The following is a 17,828-nucleotide window of genomic DNA, read 5'->3' on the forward strand; positions in this document are numbered from 1 at the left end:
GAAGGTCTTGAAATGACTTGAAGGTGCAAAGCAACAACAACATGAACAGCATATGAAAAGAATTGCAGAATAGTAGTTTGAGACTATGGCTCTAGAGACTTGGGTTTGATTCCCCGTTCGGCCATGGAAACCCACTGGGTGACGCTGGGCAAGTCACACTCTCTCAGCCTCAGAGGAAAGCAATGGCAAGAATCCGTTCTGAAGAAACCTTGCTGAGGAAACACCAGGATAATAGGGTTGCCTTAGGGCAAGTCACACTTTCTCAGCCTCAGGAGAAGGCAATGGCAAACCTCCTCCAGACAAACCTTGCCATAAAAACCCTGCGATTGGGTCAGTGGGAAATGACTGGAAGGCAACACACAACAACAACATGAATCACACGCACACTTATATCTATATGAAAAGAATCATAGTGTAGTCGTTTGAGAGTTGGACTATAACTCTGGAGACTTGGGTTCAATTCCTTTCTCGAAACCCACTGGGTGACTTAATAAGGGCAGGTCACACTCTCTCAGCCTCAGGAGACGACAGCAGCAGACCCATTCTGAGGAAACCCTGCCAGGAAAACACCAGGATAGTTTGCCTTAGGGTCGCCATAGGGGCAGGTCACACCATCTCAGCCTCAGGGGAAGGCAACGGCAGAAACCCATTGCCAAGGAAACACTGGGACAGGTTTGCCTTTTAGGGTAAGCCGCACTCTCTCGGCCCCAGAGGATGGCCAATGGCAAACCTCCTCTGAGCAATCCTTGCCAAGGACACTTCAGATAGGGTCGCCATTGGGGCAAGTCACACTCTCTCGGCCTCAGAGGAAGCCAGTGGACCTCCTAAAACAAATGGCAGCCATACTTGCCCATAGAGAATCATTGGGGGACACTTGCCCATAGGGAAACATAGGCCAAGTGTTCAATGACTGTCTGTGAGCAGGAACTCTCCAATGATTCCCTATGGGGCAAGCATGGCTCCCCAGTGGGGCAAGCATGGCTCCCCAGTGGGGCAAGCATGGCTCCCCAGTGGGGCAAGCATGGCTCCCCAGTGGGGCAAGCATGGCTCCCCTGTGGGGCAAACAAACATGGCTGCCATTTGCTTCAGCCTGCCCCCTGAACAAACCTTGCCAAGGCAGCCTCAGGATCGGGTCGCCATGAGGGCAGGTCCCACTCTCTCAGCCTCAGGGTCTCCATAAGTCAGGAAGGGCTTGAAGGCACACAACAACCACAACCACAACCAGAGCATGGATGGAAAGCACTGACTTACCAGGGGCGCCGCATGATGACCAAAGAAGGCAGGCGAAGAAGGGGACGCCGAGGAGCCCCAGCCCCGAAGGAGAGGGGCCCCTCAGAGGCAGGGACGGAAGCTAGTAGGGCCCAAAGCCGCCTTGTCAACAACAACAACAACAGCCCCGCTGGGGTCGGCAGGCCTCGCCGTCGCCATGGCAACCGACTAGGCCTCAAGCCCTTCCTCCGTTCCGTCACGCAATTAAAGCGAAATAAAATACAACTTAAAACGCCCCGAGAGTCGCGGCGCCTCCCCGGCCACAACTCAGCCTCAACCTCGGCAAGTTCTACCTCATTCCTTCCCGCCCACTCTTACATCTGGCTTCGACCGGAAACAGGCCTCAGCGGCTCGACCAATCAGAATTGAAGGGGGGCGGGATTAAGGGACGGCCCCCTGGCGACCGTTGCTACGGCGCGTCTCCCTCCCCTCCCCGATATGCAAATCGTTTCCAAAGGGGCGGAGCGTGTGTGAGAGACAGAGACAGAGCGAGTTTGCCCTCACTCGACATGGCGACAGCGACCTCTAGAGGCGCCTGACTAACTCGACGCTCCATTGGTGGGCGGGCTGGAAAGTGCACGCTGATTGGTGGATGGGCTGGAATGGCGCACTGATTGGCCAATTTACCTCAAAGGGGCGGGAGGAAGAGTAGGTTTGTGAAGCCAAGGAGTGAGGGAGTCCGCAGAGAGAGGGAAGAGGGACCGTTTTGCGCTTTTTCTTGCCTCGCGGTTCCACCTGAGAGGAAGGATAAAGCAAACCCCAAAAACAGGTGAGGAAAGGGAGGCATAATTGGGGGGTGAAAATATGATTAATAGTGTGGTCTGAGGGGGCTTTGGAGGCCATTTTGTGAAGGTCTGTGGGGGGGGGGAAGACCCTCATGTGGCGCCTTTGAGGGCAATGCTGCCTCTGGAAGCATCCTTTGGGGCCAGAAATGCAAGAACATGCCCCTTTTTTTAGGGGCTGGGAAAGAGAAAAAAGGGGCTTTGGGGAGCAATTGGTGCAAAAATTGCTGCGCACTTCCATTCATTTACACCCCCCACAAAAAAATCCCAATATGCAATAAGAGGGAATATGGATACATATATATATATATGGGTTTGGGTCTCCCTTGTAAGAAATGCTTGGGACCAGAAAAGGTTTTTTGGGGGGGATCCTTCCCCCCCCCTCAGATTTTGGGGATATTTGCATAAAGGGAATGAGACTGTTTTAGAGCTGCCAGTTTTTCATTTCCTGCACCTTATAGTATACACACCTTATAGTATAGTATGTGGTATGTTAAGGTGTACGCACTTCAGATTTCGTTCCGTACGCCTCATGCGCTTATGCACATTTCATGCACCTTTCGTTTCATCTCATGCACCTTTTATGCTTTGGACTTCATTCCATAAACCTTATACACTTCATTCCATAGACCTTTCCTTTCATGCACCTTATACACTATAGATTTCATGCCATAAACCTTATGCGTTTCATTCCATAAACATTATATACTTCGGATTCCATTTCATAAGCCTTATACACTTCCTTTCATTTCATGCACCTTATGCACTTCAGATTTCAGTCCATAAACCTTATACACTTCATTTCATAAACATTATATACTTCATATTTCAAGCACCTTTTATGCTTCAGATTTCAGTCCGGGAACCTTATACATTTCATTTCATGCACCTTATATACTTCAGATTTCCTTTCTTACATCTTAGGCACTTATACATACTTTATACACATTTCATTTCATGCACCTTATGCACTTCAGGTTTCCTTTCTTACATCTTATACACTTATATATGCTTCATACACCTTTCATTTCATTTCATGCACCTTATGCACTTCAGATTTCAGTCCATAAACCTTATGCATTTCATTTCATAAACATGATTATATACTTCATATTTCATGCACCTTTTATGCTTCGGACATCATTCCATAAACCTTATACACTTCATTCCATTTACCTTTCCTTTCATGCACCTTATACACTATAGATTTCATGTCATAAACCTTATGCATTTCATTTCATGCACCTTTCACTTCATGCATCTTATACACTTCAGGTTTCCTTTCCTACATCTTATACACTTATATATGCTTCATACACCTTTCATTTCACTTCATGCACCTTATGCACTTCAGGTTTCCTTTCCTACATCTTATACACTTATATATGCTTCATACACATTTCATTTCACTTCATGCACCTTATGCACTTCAGGTTTCCTTTCCTACATCTTATACACTTATATATGCTTCATACACATTTCATTTCACTTCATGCACCTTATACACTTCAGGTTTCCTTTCCTACATCTTATACACTTATATATGCTTCATACACATTTCATTTCGTTTCATGCACCTTATGCACTTCAGGTTTCCTTTCATACATCTCATACACTTATATATGCTTCATACACATTTCATTTCACTTCATGCACCTTATGCACTTCAGGTTTCCTTTCCTACATCTTATACACTTATATATGCTTCATACACCTTTCATTTCACTTCATGCACCTTATACACTTCAGATTTCAGTCCATAAACCTTATACACTTCATTTCATACACATTTCGTTTCATTTCATGCACCTTATACACTTCAGGTTTGGGTCCTGAAAGTGGGAGCCAAATCTGAACATGAAATGCATTTTAGGTTTTGTCTATTACACACACCTTATATACCTAGCCTAAAGGGGAAACTATAAGTATTGTGCATGAGAAACAGGTTGCCTGCATATAGATAATGAGGTATTTTGGATTCGGGACCCAAATCTGAACATGAAATGCATTGATGTTTTGTATATCCTTTATAATATGTGTAGCCTGAAACACATTACCTGCAATACAGGTAAAGAGATACCTTGGAGATCAGACCCAAGTCTGAACATTAAATTCATTTATGTCTCATATATACCATATATATATAGGCTGAAGGAGAATTTGTGCATGAGAAACACATTACCTGTATAAAGGTAAGGAAGTATCTTGGAGATGGGACTCAAATCTGAACCTGAAATGCATTTTAGGTTTCATATATATATATATGCGTAGCCTGAAGGGGAAACTATAAGTACCTTTAATAATTTTGTGCATGAGAAACAGGTAGGAAATGAGGTATTTTGGAGACGGGACCCAAGTCTGAACATGAAATCCAATTTATGTTTCATATATACCTTATATTCGTAGCCTGAAGGAGGATTTATCGGTACGTTTTAATAATTCAGTGCATGAGAAGCACATCACCTGCATATAGGTAGGTAAGGAGTTGTCTTGGGGATGGGACCCAAATCTGGACATGAAATGCCTTTTGGGTTTTGTATATACCTCATAAACATAACCCGAAAGTGGTTTAGACACAACACGAAGTGCATTTTTATGTTCTGCATACACTTTAGACACATAGCCTGAAGGTAATTCTAGGCACGGTGTTTTTAATGAGAAACAGGTTGTGTGCATTGGGCTGTTTTCCCCTCCTTTGCATGGATTTCCCACCCTTTGGCTCAGCCTATAATGAGAACGGAGAGACTGCAGTCAAGAAACCCAGGGAGACTAGGGCTGGGAAGGGCAGCTATGAAGGAACTAGACAAGATCCTCTGGCGTAAAGATATATCACTGAAGACTAAGTGTGCAAAGGGATCTAGCAGCACCTTTGAGACTTTGAGAGAGTAGGACTAACTGCATGAAGCTGGTAGCATGAGCTTTCATAGACTTTAGCCTATTACCTCAGATGTATGGGGTTCAGGTCTAGGAAAAGCTCATGCTAACAGCTTCTTTCTTTCATTCAGCCTCAAAGAAGACCCCTTGGCATACTGATTTTTCCAACTTATGTCTTTGAACGCTACCACTGAATACTCAAGTTAGGATAGTCCATGCCATCGTATTTCCCATTTCTATGTCTGGGCAGTCAAGAAAGCAGATAGCAAGAATATCAGTGCATTTCAAATGTGCCGGAGGAGAGTTCTGCGGATACCATGGACTGCTAAAAAGAGCAATAAATGAGTCCTTGGTCAGATCAAGCCTGAACTCTCCCTAGATTTCAGCGGTTCGCAACCTGAGGGTCAGACCCCTTTGGGGGTCGAACGACCCTTTCACAGGAGTCACCTAAGACCATCAGAAAACACATATTTCCAATGGTCTTAGGAACCGAGACACCGCTCCTCTGTCTGGGGGTCACCACAACATGAGGATCTGTATTAAAGGGTTGCAGCATTAGGAAGGTAGAGAGCCACTGCCCTAGAAGAAGGTGACTGAACTGAGGCTGTTGTCCTTTGCACATATCGGGAAGACGTCTACAACTCACTAGAAAGGATTACAATATTCGGCAAGGTAGAAGGCAGTAGGGAAAGAGGAAGACTGCATTGCAAGTGGATCGAAGACTCCATGGCCCTGAGTTTGCAAGACCTGAGTTGATGATGGCAGGGTGACTTGCAGGTCTTCCCATTCACAGAGTCGCCATAGGTTGAAGTCAGCTTGTGTTGACAACAACAAGGGTTTACTGTGTGTTTAATGTGCAGGACAGGATTGCAAACCTGAAGTGCTGGCATCCACCTGAATGGTCTAGAACTGGTTTAGTCCTTCCTTTTTTCTTTTTTACAGGCAATTTTTGTTGAGATTCTTCGACATACAGTAAGATAGAAGGAAAGCAGTGTATAAAACAAAAAGAAAAAAGAGAGCAGGAGAAGGAAGAAAAAAAGAGTGAGAGGGACCAGTTTATTCCAGGTGACAACTCCGGCCCCCAACTCCATGGGTTTGTGGGTCTTTAGACTGGTTTCAGGGGCCGTGAATCCTCCTTTGCCCCTTCTGACCAGGAAGGCAGGTCCTCCTCAATGGTAGGTAGCCCCACACCTGTAGAATCCCAATAGCTCTCTGGTTCCCTTGGATGGGTCCCCCAAGACCTCTTTGACAAAAGAAACCTCCTGAGCTTTTTATTGATCATAGGACTGGCCTTCTATATGCTTTTAGCAGGCTGGAACACAAAATCCTGTTGTAAGCCACCTTGTGATGGCTTACGTCTTAAAATATGTAGTGTAAATATATTAAGGAACTAAAATCTGCATGACAAGGTGATAATGAGGATGAAAGGGTGGGGGAGAAAAAGGAGAGGTATAAATATACCCGGCAAGTTGGAGTACGCTGTGATTCAAACAGGGTTGTTGTAAATCGCTACCTCAGCCCTGCTGTATGGGTCTAAACTAAGAGCAGGGTGCAAGGTTTTTGTAAGCTGCTCTCTGTTTCAGCCCCATTCTCCTCCCTAACATCCCAATCTGCAGTAAGAAAACATTGATAGTAGAATAGGATTGAAATTGTCTCATGCCAGTCCCCAGAACATATGAGGATCCTGCAGCAGGAGAGTAGCAATAGTCCTTTGGTTTAATTAGATGTAACCATAGGTTTCTCCCATTTTACCATGGGTGGAAAATGAATATACTAATAAAAGCAACTCGCAATATGCGCAACTGGATGCAATAGCTTTTAAAATGCAAGCACTAATCATTTTTTGGCAGGAGCAGCACATAAATCTGCATGTTCAGTTACATAAGGATCCATGTCCCCATGTCACTTTCATGTTTGCTGTAACATGGCTCTAATAGGCATCTTTTTCAACATTGGTGCACAAACTTTGCCTTGGAATCAATATGCAAATCCTTAAAATGTATGGTATCCCTGTGGATCCCCTTAAGTTTGCGGGTGTTACTATGCTTCCTATCCAGAAGACAGGGGCACAGTTCAGAAATGTGATTGTGTGAAAACTGCATGCTGTAAAACAGAAGCAGAGGACCTTTGGTTGTCAAGGCGTTTTCGATTATCACTCCCACAGTGCCATGCCATTGGAAAGATTGGTATGGCTTTCTCTAAGCTAAAATCCAGTAATAAATTAATAAATAAGAATTAAAGAAAATGTAGCCCATCGTTAAAACAAGAACGACTCCATCCACAAAGAGTCCATATCTGTTTCGCTGAGTCCGGAAGTGAAGCCCTGTGAGGAGCAGTTGGGGGAGTGGGTTAGGTTTAGTCTGGAGAAGAGAGGATTTAGAGGTGATATGATAGCAGTCTTTAAATATCCAAAGGGAAACGGGGTGAGTTTGTTTTCTTCTGCTCTAGACGAAGACCGCTAGAGCAAACCATTGGGTTCAAATGACAAAAGAAGAGATTCTGACTAAACATTAAGGAGTATTTTCTGATGGCAAAAAATGTTAGTAGTGGCATAGACTGCCTTGGAGGGTAGTGGCTTCCTCTTAGTTGGAGGCTTTTAAACAGAGGTTGGGTACCCACTGTCAGGGATGCTTCAGCTGTAGGTTCTTACCCTTGTTGGGGACCAGACTGGATGACTCCTGGGATCCTTTCCAGCTCCAGAGTTCAACAGTTCCTTCCAGGAAGACAAGCTCAAAAGAACCTGCGTTTCTCTCTTTGCTCAGGGCAGGGCTTGAGGCTAGCATGAAGCTGCCAAGTCACTGCGGTGATAGTCTGGGTTTATGCCTTCCATGAACAGATGTCACCATTACCACTCTAACCATTACTCTGTCAGTTGTTAAGGTGCCATGAGACTCCTTGTTCTTTTCTCCTCGATGATACACTGCCAAAGGATCAAAATTAAGCAGTAAATCTGGGTTGCAGATTTTTAAAAGCCTGTCCCCCACATCCATAGACTGGCTTTTTGAGAGGAGGGCAGTGAGAGAGTGGACAGGGTCTTGGATGTTACATTCTAAATCTAGCACTTCTTTTTGCCTATTCTCTGTTTGCTAAAATTAGTCCTATTAGCATCTGTGGAATGCTTTGGGGCTGGGAGTTTTGAGGTGCTGGAACCCTTTGCACATTGACCTGTTTGCCATGAAACGTACTGCAGAGCCCTTTATGCGTTATAGCATGGTTTTTTTACAGCCTGGTCTGAGGCAAGGTTGAGGGGAAAGTAGAACAGCTTCTCTTGCTTGGTTTCTGGATGCGCTGCAGTCATCAGCAAGGGTTTCTGACTCCCCGTTGTCTAGCAATAGCAGGAGCCAGGAATGAATTTTGCATGAAAGTACTTGTGCATTTCGTTCTGATGCAGAACACAAATTCCTACCCTGAATGTGTGCTTAAAGCAAGAGTGGGAAACAAGCAGCCCTCCAGACGTTGTTTGACTGCAGGTTCCATTAGCCCTAGCCAGCATAGCCAATGGTGATGAATGCTGGGAGGTGGAGTGCAGCAGTGTTTGGTGGGGTGTATGCTTTCCGTTCCAGGTTAGGAGGCAACCTATTCCTCCCCTGTCACCATGTTTCAGCCGGCTCTGCTTATGGTTCTTAGGGTTCTGGGGTTTTCCTTGAAGGATCCTAGAAAGCTGAAGTCTGCCCACTCCTTTTCTAAAACATCTGTTTCTGTGTGCAGAGCTGGATGAACCTTTTAGATAATCATGGTGGACTTTCCTGATCAGAGAGTGCCCCCTAGAAAACAAACGGCAGGTGCATTTTGCAAAGGATGTATCGGGCAAGATGCTTTTCAAGGAAATCTCACCACCTGTTTGCTGAATCTCTTGTTGGACTTTGCCAGTAACCTTCCTAGGTTCATAGCTGGGTCTCCTAACAACCGTTGTTAGCTGTCTGAAGTGTCTAAAGACTACAAGATGGGAAACTGAGTAAACAGGCTTTGGGTTCTAGCCTTGGTTCCAAAACCTCATTAATTTTGTTATTGTCGTTGTGTGCCTTCAAGTCATTTCTGACTTATGGCGGCCCACAGGCAAACCTAAAACAGGGTTTTGTTGGCAAGATTTGTTCAGAGTGGGCTTAGCCTTTGCTTTCCTCTGAGGATGAGAGAGTGTGACTTGCCAAAGAATTCCCAATGGGCTTCCATGACTATGTGGGGATTTGAACCCTGGTCTCCAGAGTTGTAATCCAATGCTCAAACCACTGCATCACACTGGCTCCCATACATCATTAAATATAAACGAAGTTTAATAATTCTGGGCAGTAGCACCATATTTTTATATGCTCTGCGCAGTAACGGAGTCTTGATAAATATTTTATTGGCAAATGCAAAAGCAACATCAAGATACTTTAGACTCTTCTGCAGAAAGATCAGGGTGTTGGGGTGTGCACCCCACCAAGATGCCAGCTTTCCAAAAATGAAATTTCCTTTTCCTTTCTTGAACATTCTTGCCTTTGCCATTAGCACCAAATACCTTTGTATAGAAGTGTGATTTGTTTAGTGTTATTAAGACAGAAGTCCTATTTGTCTGAGAATGCTTCTGGTTTATACTTACAGACTAAGTTGGCATCATGGCTTCCAGTGCAGGAATCGTCCCTGAGGATGGTGAGAGCAGCAAGAATGCTACACTGGAGAGATGCCTGAATGTGTTTAGAGATGCAAGTAATGATAGCGAACAGTTTGCTGCTCTGCTTCTGGTAAGAATCTGGCTTTACAGTTCCTAGAAAGGTCTGCTTTTACTTTATTTCTACACTTGCCCATAATATTAATCTTAGTCCAGATTGACGGGACTACAACTCTCTTCACTGCAAAATAGAAGTAATAATTTTTGCTCATAATAATTGGCATCAGCATAGCTCTTCTTTGTTCAAGTGCTTGAGATAATAACTGGGCTAGTAGCATGTTTAAGGAATCTCAGTGCCTTCAAAAAGTAAAGGAGAGGGAAAATCCCAGGAAACAAGCAGTCCAGCTGAAAAGGAATGCTAGCCCAGCTACAAGCCCAGTGAAGCCATTACAGAAACCGCACACATTTCTGATGCTTCCTTATATGTCTTTCAGGTGACCAAAGCTGTAAAAGCTGGAGAAATCAACTCCAAAGCCCGCCGGAGGATCTTTGATGCCATTGGCTTCACCTTCCCAAACCGGCTTCTAACTTCCAAGGATGCCCCTGAGGGCTGCCCGCAGCACACATTCCAGGCCCTTGGCCTTACCCTGCTGGCCTGTTTCTGCACTGACCCCGATTTAGCCAGGCACCCCCAGATCCTCAACAAAGTCCCCATTTTCAATGATGTGATTTCATCCGACAGCCCTGTAGATGCTTCCTGTAATTCCATGATTGACGACACTTACCAGTGCCTCAGAGCTATCCTGGGCACTCCCAAGGGTCCCAGAGAGTTGGTGAACAGGGGAACTCTCTCGGCGCTGTGCGTGGCCTACGTGAGCCATGGCTATGGCTACGATCAGGCCCTTCAGCTGCTTGTAGGGCTCCTGACGGCGGTGGAAGCCAAGTGCTGGCAGAGGGCCACTCTTGACCTCATGAGTGTTCTTAACAAGCTCAGTACAGAATTCCAGAAGGCTGAAGACATGACCAAATTCCAGATGTGTGAAGTGCTGCCCCGCTTTGTGCCTCCCATCCTTCCGCCCACTTCCGAATGCCTCCAGCCCCTCTACCGAGGCCTCTCCAGCATCCTTACCAGCAAGCTGAGCCCTTCCCAGCGAGACCCGGCCTTGAAGCTGGCAGCTTGCCTGTCTCAAGCCTGCGGCTCAAGATGGATTCCAGCGGGGAGTGCCGGCAGCAAGTTCTTCGCCTTGTTGGCCAATCTAGCCTGTGTGGAAGTCCGTCTGACCCTGGAGGAACTGGACCTGACTCAGGTGGACAAGAAGCAGGAGCTCATGGCTGCTTGTTATGTCCTGATGGAGCTCGCGATTGCAGAATGCACCCGGGAGAAGGGGTCACTGCTGCAGAATACACAGAAAGTGCAGTTGGTGATGATCTTGGAGGAAGCCTTCAGGGCTGTCATCCATTACTTGAGACAGGTAAAGTGGTCCTCTGAAAAGGGCAGCTGGCTGCTCATGGCTATGAATTTGAAACTTTTCACTGTGCTGGGTTTTCAGGACACATTTGGCATCCAGATGAGGGAATTATTTAAGTGAAAGGAGGCTGACATTAACACACAGGGAAATAGGCCATAGAAGAGGACAAGTAGCAGAAAAGGCCATGGGGGGCAAGTTGGAAGTGACATGGGCTAAAGAGAACAAGACAGTTCAAATTTTCTCACAAGGATAGTACCTATTTCTATGGTACAGTTGTCAAGGCCTGAAAAATACCTTCTGAGGGCAGAATGGTGTTTTCCTAGCTTCCAGTCCTGACTAAGTAGCTGAGGCATATATCCCAGGAAACTGATGTGATCCTTCAGGCACTGATGTACATGAGGTTTTATGTTCATGTTCCTTCATCTGGGTTCACAGTGCCTCTTATCCCAGCTCTCATTGATACATCTTCAGGTTTGTGATGGTGTTGATTATTCCACAGGTGGGACAGAAGAAGCTGGAGGATCCTTTCATCTTTGCCTCTGTTCGAATCCTTGCAGCCTGGCTGGCTGAAGAGACTTCTTCCCTCAAGCAGGAGATCTGTGAACTCCTCCCATTCCTCATCCGATATGCCAAGATGCAATTTGAAGAGGAAAGGAGAAGCAGAAGTGGTTTGCAGCATGAGATGGAGCAGGCTGGGCAAGGCAGCGCCCAGGAACCCATTTGGCGAGGGGATGCTCTGAGGTGAATCACACAGAACTGGTTTATTTTGCTACTTTAAGTATCTTGTGCCCTCTAGTTTCTACGCTGCAGCTATTTTGTTTTCTCTGAATTTAAAGTGCTGAAGCAGGGGGGGGGGGAAATCTGAAAGTGAGCTTAGAGCCTGATGGAAAAGATAGGCAAATTGGCTTCTACGTTCTTGAACCCAGGGGTAGCTAGGAGTGTTTCCTGTCAGTTGCATCTCATAAGGCTGACTCCTATTGTATATGCAACTAGTTGTGGGCTAACTGCATAGGCTGCCAGTGATCTAGGCCTAGCTAGTACTGTTTGTTATTGCTGTGTGCCTTGAAGTAGTTTCCAGCTAATGGAGACCCTAAGGTGAACCTAGCATGGGATTTTCTTGGCAGAATTTATTCAGAGGGAGTTACCTTTGCCTCCTTCTAAGGCTGAGAGAGTGTGATTTGCCCAAGGTCACCCAGTAGGTTTCCATAGATGAGTGAGGCTTCAAACCCTGGTCTCCAGAGGCATAGTCCAGTGCTCAAACCACTACACCATGCTGGCTCTCAGAAGAGTATTGCTTCTAATCTCTAAAGCTGTTTGAGAATGCCTGTGACCAAACAAGTGCTCCCATGGATTAATTTAGTAACGGAAGCCTATATTTCCACTTGCCTCTGTTTAGAGCTTCCCTGTGTTCTCCCATTCCAGCTTTTGCACTTGGACCTGAATGCCTTCTGCAGCAATTCAGACTATAGTTTAATAATATGGCTTCAGCAATACCACCCCCTCCAGCCAGGGCTATGAGACTGCTTGGGACAGGTTTCCTACTTGCCAGCTCCCCCAGGTTGAGCCAGCTCCCAATCACTGGTGTGAACTACTCAGTTCACAAGGATTATGCAGCAATTTTTTCTTTACCATGTGGGAGCAGCATTGTTCTAGAGGTGTTTAAATGTAGCACAAAAGGCTCCCAACTGAGTCATCTACATTCATTGTGGACCTTTTGCAATCTCCTTGGAGCTGAATTGCATTAAGAGCTTGGCCTTGGAAGAATAGCAGCCTACACTGACTCCTGCAGTTCAGTGCTGCCATTAGAGTTATTTTCTTCTATTTTCCGTTGTTATTTCATAGTCAGGGGTTCTTCAGTCTCTCTGCTTCCATGCTGGGTTTGGTTGGCTACTTGAGCAATTAGGCACTTGGGGAATAAACAGGCTGGCAGCCCACCTTGCTTTTAAATATGCAGAGGTTGCACTTAAGTGACTTTACCCCCTCTTTAAGTCCAAGCTGATGGCTCATGCAATCATAGACTTCTCTGTGAACCAGCTGTTAAACCCATTAATTTATTTCCAGTTCGTTCTTCTTTTTCCATTCCAGGTTCCTGCTGCCTGGTTTAAGCCACCTGACTGCAGAGGATCGACCCCGAGAGATCCTCATTTCAGAGGGGGCACCCATTCTCCTGTGCCAGTATTTTCTGCACCGCTGGGAGACGTTTGTTTTAAACTCCGAAACAGTGTCTGCAACCAAAGCTGTGGAATCCAGTCTTCAAACATCCTGTGAAATTTTCCTGAATTTTGTTGTCACTGCTCCAGATTTGATCAGGTACGCAGAAAAATGTCCAGTTTTACTACCTGGGTGATGCAAAGGCCATTGGCTAAAAGCAAAAAAATTTGACTGACCTTAGCGCCTCCTGATCTGTGACAGGTCCACTGAGGATTTAAGATCAGCCAGGAAAGTTCTGTTTGTGGCCCCAGAGTAATGTGGCCCTTAGGGCTACCTCATGCAGCATACTTTCTCAATAGCAGTGGCCAGGTGATGAAACATTCGTCGGTGAGAGATCTAGTCCCATACCCCATACTCTTTTGTCATTTTTAAATATGTGCAATTTTAGATATGTGTTAAGTCTCCCTTATCTGGAATTCTGAAATCTGAAATATTCCAAAATCTTAAATTTGGTGGCTGAGAAAGTGACACCTTTGTTTCCTGATAGTTCAGTGGACATGAACTTGGTTTCATGCACAATTATTTAAAAATATTATATATAAAATTAACTTCAGGCTATGCGTATAAGGTCTAGTTGAAGCATAAATGAATGCCGTATGTGGACTTGGGTCCCATGTTCAAGATATCTCATTATGTATATGCAAATATTCCAAAATCTGGAAAACTCCAAAATCCAAAACATCTCTGATCCTTGCATTTTGAATAAGGAAGACTCAACCTGTAATGTGCAAAGTCATACTTGATATCACAAAATCTGGATTTCAATTTCCACTCAGCTCAGGGTGGGTTGCCCTGCATCCTGTCGGCCTCTCTTCTCCCCTTTTACCCCATGGCTAGGGTATTGAGAACCCTATTTCCCTGATTTCAGCCACTTGGCTGAAGGTAAAACTCGTTCGACAATGGAACAAGGTTGTTCCCAAGTGTGGTAGAGTCCCCCTTTTTTGGAGGTTTTTAAACAGAGGCTGGATGGCCATCTGCCCCAGGGAGTGCTTTGATTCTGTCCTTGCATGGGAGAATGGGGTTGGATTGGATGGCCCTTGGGGTCTCTTCCAGCTCTAGGATTCTAAGTGCAATTTACCTTAGAAGGCACCTTCTCTTTTGCTCTTTCCCGCCTGCAGCCGGGAAGATTGCTTTGCCACCTTGATGGACACCTTGCTGAAATCTCTTCCTTCGCTGCTGCCGCAGAGGGATCATCTGAGCCTGACAGCCAATGTGACAACACTGGGGCTCATGATGGCCAAAAGGCTGTTCGCTTATCCAGGCAAGAAAGAGTTTAGCCATTTCAAGTTAACAAGTGTGAAGTAAGAGCAAGCGGGAAGCTACCAGAGCAACCGTGGCCTAGCTCTTACTGTAGTGATGGGTCTGTGAGTGGGTTGTGTGTGCGTTACTGTGAGTGGGTGCTCACATGATTGAATGCTCATTCTATTTATTTATCTATTTATTTATTTAAATTCCTTCATGCAGATGACTAGGACACAACAGTGAAGGGTTTTACCATACCCTTCTCCCTGAGGTGCTAGATTTTTAGTGGTGGGAAGAGATTAGAGAATATATCATCCTCTTGCATGGGAGCCCAGCCCCTAGACCAGTGATGGTGGACCTTTTAGAGGCCGAGTGCCCAAACTGCAACCCAAAACCCACTTATTTTTTGCAAAGTGCGGTGTCCCCCTGGCTTTCTAGTAACAAACTCTGGCAAATTCTGCTGGTCCAACAGCACATGTGCCACAGAGTGGGCTCTGAGTGCCACCTCTGGCACGCATGCCATAGGTTCGCCATCGACACTGACATGTATCCTACCTCCATTATAAAAAGGCAAGAAGGGACTTATCTGTTCATGCCACTGCCAGTGTTGGTGACTGAGTTACTTTAATTTGAATCTGTTCCTAGGGAGAGGTGAAGCTTATCCTGAAAAGCAGTTGAAAGGGAAGCACCTCACAGAAGACCTATGTAGACTTTGGCCCATCACCCCACACAATACTATTCTGTTTTTCATCCTCAGGTCTCCAGGGGACTCCGGAAGCGGAGGGCTTCTTCGTGGCTGCCATCCGTTTCCTGGCGGATGCCTACATTGCCCAAAAGGGTCCTGACGGGGAGGGCATGATCTTGAGCGTGGCTCCTGCCTACAAAGCATCCTGGCCAGTTGTCCGTGAGCTGTGGTTCCTGAGCATGCAGGCCTTTGCCAGCTGTGTGCCCCTCTTCCTGTGGCTGCCTCAGGATGTCTTGCGCTCTGGTTGGCTTCAGGAGCTCCTGGCCGCACTGGGGCGGGTGTCTCCGAAGTCGGTGGAATTGGAAGTGGTGCGAGCTTACCAGGGCATCCTGGTGGAGCTGGCCCGAGCCAGCCAACCCTGTTTGGAGATGATCCAGCAGCACCGGGGTTTGGAGCTGGCCAACCTCTATGGCATGGCGGCCCTGGAGCAGTGCCTGTCTGAGCAGTGATCAGGCTCAGGCGTGCGTGGTGGTAGGAGAAAAAAAGTGTTTTCCCTGAAGCAGTTTGATCATTCTGTTTCACGCAGATGGATGTTCTCTCATCGGTAGGGCATGAGATATGGCAGGCCTCTCTTCTTCCCAGATGGCTGTGCAAAGTTACAAAACATGACGTGATTCCGATTATTTATTTATTTACCTATTTATTTATTTATTATTTTCATGCTGCCTCTCAGAGCAGAAAAGCCCTCTCAAGGCAGCGCACAGGAACAAGGTACAATCAGTTTTAAAAATTAGAAAAGAGCAGCGTAGGACAAACCCGAGACCAAACGTCTGGGGAAATTGTCTTATTTAAAAAGATATAATATGCCATGGCGGGTGATAAAATCCATTCCATTAATTAAAATGTTGAAGTGAAAAGGGCTCTAAGGCCCATTCTTTAAAAAACAAATAGACAAAGAGGGGGGCCGAGAGTATGTTTGTGGCTGGGAGTTCCACAAAGACGGGACCACCACTAAAAAGTCCAATGATGTCGTCTAACTGCATGTTTCCTAGCTCTCTGTGATATCGTAGAGTAACATGAAGCAAAAGTCTTTACCTGCTGGCAGTAACACAATCGCACAATGTATGCCAATGCACGTTAGTGCTGCTCGGTTGACTCTAATGCACTGTGAAGAAAGCTAGTTTTGCTCTGGAGAGAAAGCAAATAGGTGTGGAAGGAACTCTGGTAGTATCCTAGTGCAGGAAGGGAGGGATATTTATCTCTGCTTATAGCGACTGTACCCAAAGTGTCCTTTGCTAACCTTCATCAGGCTTCTGGGTAAATCATGCCTTTACCATCAAAGGGCACAATGGGTAGATCTCAGGCCATCCAATCATTGATTGCCTCAGGACTCTGACGTTGTTGAAGCTCTTTTCTTGAGGATGCCAAGATGTTTTTTTTTCTCTTAGACATTTAATTCTAATGATTTATATAAACAAAACCTTTTGAGGATTCAAATTCTTCCAAGGCAGCTTACAGTTAAAACTCAAACTACCAAAAACAAGCTTAACAAGGCAACGGCACCCTTTTGTCATGGGGCAGCTGCTGTCAAGTTTGCACGTTTTGGTTTGGGTCAATCATGAAACTTATATCCCACTTTTCAAGCCAAATAAAAAAAATCCACCCAAGTGGCCTACAATTTTTTAACATATATAAAAATAAAGGAGAAAACTATTTAAATATAAGTAAAACCAATCCAAAATGTAGTGTGCGGAGGGGAAGGACACTCCAGCCGGAGGAGGCACAGAGCTCTCCTGGCCTGTCTCCCTAGCTGGCCTGCTCCTTCCAATGGGACTGCTAGTAGTAGGTGGCCCTGTGCAGGAAGGGTACAAGACGTAGCAACAAGAGGTGGAAGAATGGGTTCCCTTCGAATCCACTGCTGTTCGTGGAAGAGGCATTTTCCTGGGCCAAATAGTTAAAAGAGGGATCTAAACTCTCCGGACTGTGAACGCTTGCTTGTTTTGGCTTCTCTGTATTGTTCAGCATGGAGGCTCCTTGCATGCAGCCAGTAAATATTATGTTCCTGAGTCTGGGGCAGGATCAGCCTGTGGAGCTCTGGCCTTGGCTCATTCTCCTGGTGTTTTCAGTTCAGTAAATAAAAGTGTTTTGTCTTGTAATCGAGGCTTGGGTCATGTTGATGCGCGCATCTTGTTCACCTCTCGTACTCCCACTTGGAGCAGCAACTCAGGCGGGTAGCTTTATTGTACATCAGTGTACATGGTGTTTTACAAGTAAAAACCCAGTTTACACACAGGCGAAGGATAGAGTGTAAATACCTGTACAGTGGTACTCTTGATATCTGCTAGCGTTTGGCAGTAATTCCCAAACTCTGGTCCTACAGTTGTTTTGGACTTCAGCTCCCAGAAGCCTCAACCATCTTAGCCAGTAGTCTGGGATTCTGGGAGCTGTAGTCGAAAACAACTGCAAGGCTAGAGTTTGGTGCAGGCTCACCTGTGGATACCAAAATCGGTGGATGCTCAAGTCCCATTAAATACAATAGAATAGTAAAATAGTGTCCCTTATATAAAATGGAAAATCAAGGTTTGCTATTTGGAATTTATACTTTTGGGGAATATTTTCAACCATGGATGCTTGAGTCCATGGATAAAAATGTCATGGATAAGGAGGGCTGACTGCACAATACAATTATAAAACAGATTATCCAGATA

At 45.6% G+C, this 17,828-nt stretch overlaps 2 protein-coding genes across 3 annotated transcripts in view; one reads left to right on the forward strand and one right to left on the reverse strand.

The window, feature by feature from the left end:
• KIAA0319L (KIAA0319 like) overlaps positions 1-1,601 on the reverse strand; it is a 51,773-nt gene extending 50,172 nt beyond the window's left edge. The window contains exon 1 of one of the 2 annotated variants that reach the window (XM_089479556.1): positions 1,252-1,601. Coding sequence is in view for 1 of the 2 variants with exons in the window: in XM_089479554.1 (XP_089335680.1) it covers positions 1,563-1,567 (5 nt within the window). In the remaining variant the exon portion in view is untranslated. The remainder of the gene's footprint in view (positions 1-1,251) is intronic. The other variant, XM_089479554.1, reaches the window with a different exon arrangement.
• A 329-nt stretch (positions 1,602-1,930) lies between these two features.
• On the forward strand, positions 1,931-16,959 carry NCDN (neurochondrin). Its single transcript, XM_089478524.1, has 7 exons — positions 1,931-2,038; positions 9,507-9,646; positions 10,008-10,985; positions 11,482-11,723; positions 13,068-13,292; positions 14,312-14,454; positions 15,193-16,959. The coding sequence occupies exons 2-7, from the start codon at positions 9,521-9,523 to the stop codon at positions 15,627-15,629; spliced, it is 2,151 nt and encodes a 716-aa protein (XP_089334650.1). The 5' UTR covers positions 1,931-2,038; positions 9,507-9,520; the 3' UTR covers positions 15,630-16,959.
• The last annotated feature ends 869 nt before the right edge of the window (positions 16,960-17,828 follow it).

This window comes from Sceloporus occidentalis, unplaced genomic scaffold, assembly GCF_023333645.1.
Source record: "Sceloporus occidentalis isolate IW3139 unplaced genomic scaffold, rSceOcc1.0.p SCAF_13, whole genome shotgun sequence".
Lineage (NCBI taxonomy): Eukaryota > Metazoa > Chordata > Lepidosauria > Squamata > Phrynosomatidae > Sceloporus > Sceloporus occidentalis.

What these genes read in the sequence shown, in the direction of transcription:
- NCDN (XM_089478524.1), top strand. Translation starts at nt 9,521, where the DNA reads ATGGCTTCCAGTGCAGGAATCGTCCCTGAGGATGGTGAGAGCAGCAAG. An exon ending in TCATCCATTACTTGAGACAG is followed by an intron (nt 10,986 to 11,481) that starts GTAAAGTGGTCC and finishes ATTATTCCACAG; the next exon opens with GTGGGACAGAAGAAGCTGGA. An exon ending in AAGGCTGTTCGCTTATCCAG is followed by an intron (nt 14,455 to 15,192) that starts GCAAGAAAGAGT and finishes TTTCATCCTCAG; the next exon opens with GTCTCCAGGGGACTCCGGAA.